We start from the raw sequence: 2,660 nt of genomic DNA, 5'->3' as shown, positions 1-2,660 counted from the left end.
TTCATCACTTTTCAGGAGGAATGAAGCATTATTTCAATGAGCTGTAAGGGTACCAACAAATTTGAGCACATCTGTATCATTTGGTTCACTTTTAACTGGCATGTTCTAGTGTACCCAGAGCTTTTTAAGGGAGTCCAATTAGACTCACTGTTTAACTTGGATGCTAATGTTGCTTTCTGTCTATTGGATGTGTAAATAGCCAACAGTTACAGAAATTACCTATTTTATGGTAATATTATGTCAGGGTTGTGTTTGCAGAAGGCTGCACTGCCCCCAAATGGACTAAAATATAATTCAGATTTAAGTGGCGTTACCTTAACATTATCACATTGAGGCCTAAGCGCAAGTAAATAATCCATTGTCTTTGTTTCCTATGAAATCTTGTCTTGACATAATTATTCTGTAAACCTCTCTGGGTTTGTTTTTGGGCAGACTAAATGCTGTTGGCATCTCCTGTAAATCAAGCATTGGCTCCACTCCTTCCTGTAGTCACCCAGTCAAAGACATGGCACAGCTCAGCGAGGTGCATCCAGGAAACTATGGCTTCTATGGTGTGTGTGTATGGATATTGCTGTTATATCAGTAAACATTTGTGTATGCTGTTTTGTTAATGAAAGTAGCATACTGAAGAGCTGTACTAATAAATGAAAAAGCTCTAAAAATAATATTAAAAAATTCATCACTGTTGATGCTGTTTTTGTGTTTTGTTTTTTGCTGTTGTCTAGATGTGCAGCAGTCTGTGATTGGCTCGTGCAGCCTGGAGGATGTGGCTGTGAGAGTTTTGACGAGAGTCATCGGACACTGTCCTCACAGGAACCAGCTCCTGGTTGACTGTGGATGGAGTGGTCTCAGGTACCTTCATCAAATTGTTTAGACTGTTTTTTGGTTTCAAATGGACTTTACCTGCTTACCGTTTTATGCTGACATAATCCTTAAAAACGTCTAATAGCATTATTATAGGGATATTTTGCCGATTTTAAACCAGCTCTGTGTCATCTTAGTGTGGGAAGTGTGTGCATATGAACAGTGTGTTGCTCCCCTCACACACAGTGACTGATGTTAGGGGAAGGCGTTTGAGGGCAAAAAAACAACAACTTATCCCAATTAATTTACTCTCAATTCCCCTATAATGCTCCCCAACTGTACAATACATTAACTACATTTTTTTACTCACAACTTCATTACTAATTTGATTAAAGCTAAACAAATCTGATGTTAGTATTGTACTTTAAACCCTTTTTGCTCACTGCTCTCAGTCTAGACGGAGCTGGAAAACTTCCCACTGGATACGCTGTGATTGAAGGACACCCCAACCTTAAGTAAACTATTTTCTCAAATATAGTCTTAACATTAAACTTAAGTTTAACTGAAGTTCTGATGAAATATATTTCCCCCCAGGTTGTTGTCTATGACCCAGGAGCACGGTAGAGTGGAGCCCATCTCAGGACTGCTGGACTACAGCAAATACCCCATAGGTTCTCTGCTCACCCTGATCCCCTACCATGTTAGTACAATTCAATATGGAGTAAAGCTTAGTGCTGTGTTGGTTTTGTTGTGTCACCTTTCTTCTGTTTGACCCTGTCTCTATTCATTTTTTTATCAGTCGTGTGCAACTGCAGCGATGCATCCCGTGTACCATGTGCACTCTGAGGGCCGTCTGCTGGGGAAGTGGACACCAACACGCGGGTGGTGAACAGCTAGCCAACTGTTCACTCATACATGACCTTGTTATGATAGCTAAATTAACTCTTAATAATCCTGCAGGAGGACTTCTTGGAGCTACTCATGTCACCTGTAGTTCCTTCCAAAATACAATTGTAGATGAATTACAAACCACTGATTAAGTAATACGTAGAACTTTTTCTAGACATATTCCCCAAATGTTTTTATCAAAAGCAATGTTTAAATAATTAAAATAAAAATAAAAACTTTTGGACCTTGTTTTCTCCTAATTATTTCATCAATGTCACCTAAAAAGGTTTTTTTAAATGAGTCAGTATTGGAATGTCAATACAAGACCAAGACGGCAGCAATGGCTGCTGTCAGTGTGTGGGCACTCACTGGAGGCTGAAAACAATGATACTACAGTTAGCAGATATCTATATGTGTCAGCTTGATGAGCTTAAAACACAAATACCATGAAGAACATGGGTTCATGTCTCTTGACCGTACACAATTGCATGTGGCCTAGATATGTTTGTCTTAACCTCATAAGGTGGATAATTTTTTCTGACTACATAAAACTAAAATTGTTCTTACAAAAATAAGTTTGCATACAGTCAATTTCTAACATACTGTAGGTGTCATAATGATAACAGTAACAGTAAAGTGTAATGCCACTTTTAACATTTTCATAATCATTAACTATAATTTATTACCATTATTATTATTATCAGTAGTAGTAGTAGCATAGACCGTTAACGGTCTATGAGTAGTAGTAGTAGGATTATCATACAACTGAAATGGAAGTCTCATCAGAGAGTAGGTTGCTAACAGGTTGCGATTCTCAGTCTATGTTGCAGAAATAGAATTATAGTTTTTCTATTTTTAACATAAATTTTTACATAGGATTTTTATGGTTGCAAACATAGACCGTTAATATAAATGGACAGAGCATGAGTGACGTCACCCATTGGTTTGTGGAGATCAGAAATGAGTCG

At 37.8% G+C, this 2,660-nt stretch overlaps 2 protein-coding genes across 2 annotated transcripts in view; one reads left to right on the top strand and one right to left on the bottom strand.

Moving 5' to 3' along the window:
- Window positions 1-96: 96 nt before the first annotated feature.
- Window positions 97-1,896, top strand: LOC117953797 (D-threo-3-hydroxyaspartate dehydratase-like). Its single transcript, XM_034887122.1, has 5 exons — window positions 97-551; window positions 726-852; window positions 1,257-1,319; window positions 1,399-1,504; window positions 1,604-1,896. Exons 1-5 carry the CDS (start codon window positions 506-508, stop codon window positions 1,691-1,693), a joined length of 432 nt encoding a protein of 143 aa, XP_034743013.1. The 5' UTR covers window positions 97-505; the 3' UTR covers window positions 1,694-1,896.
- A 212-nt stretch (window positions 1,897-2,108) lies between these two features.
- LOC117953977 (D-serine dehydratase-like) overlaps window positions 2,109-2,660 on the bottom strand; it is a 3,362-nt gene continuing 2,810 nt past the window's right edge. Inside the window, exon 6 of the mRNA XM_034887405.1 lies at window positions 2,109-2,121. Coding sequence (XP_034743296.1) covers window positions 2,109-2,121 — 13 coding nt within the window. The remainder of the gene's footprint in view (window positions 2,122-2,660) is intronic.

This window comes from Etheostoma cragini, chromosome 12 (genome assembly GCF_013103735.1).
Source record: "Etheostoma cragini isolate CJK2018 chromosome 12, CSU_Ecrag_1.0, whole genome shotgun sequence".
NCBI classification, from domain to species: domain Eukaryota; kingdom Metazoa; phylum Chordata; class Actinopteri; order Perciformes; family Percidae; genus Etheostoma; species Etheostoma cragini.
Note: the sequence above shows the minus strand (reverse complement) of the source record. Positions and strands in the feature narration are given on the sequence as shown.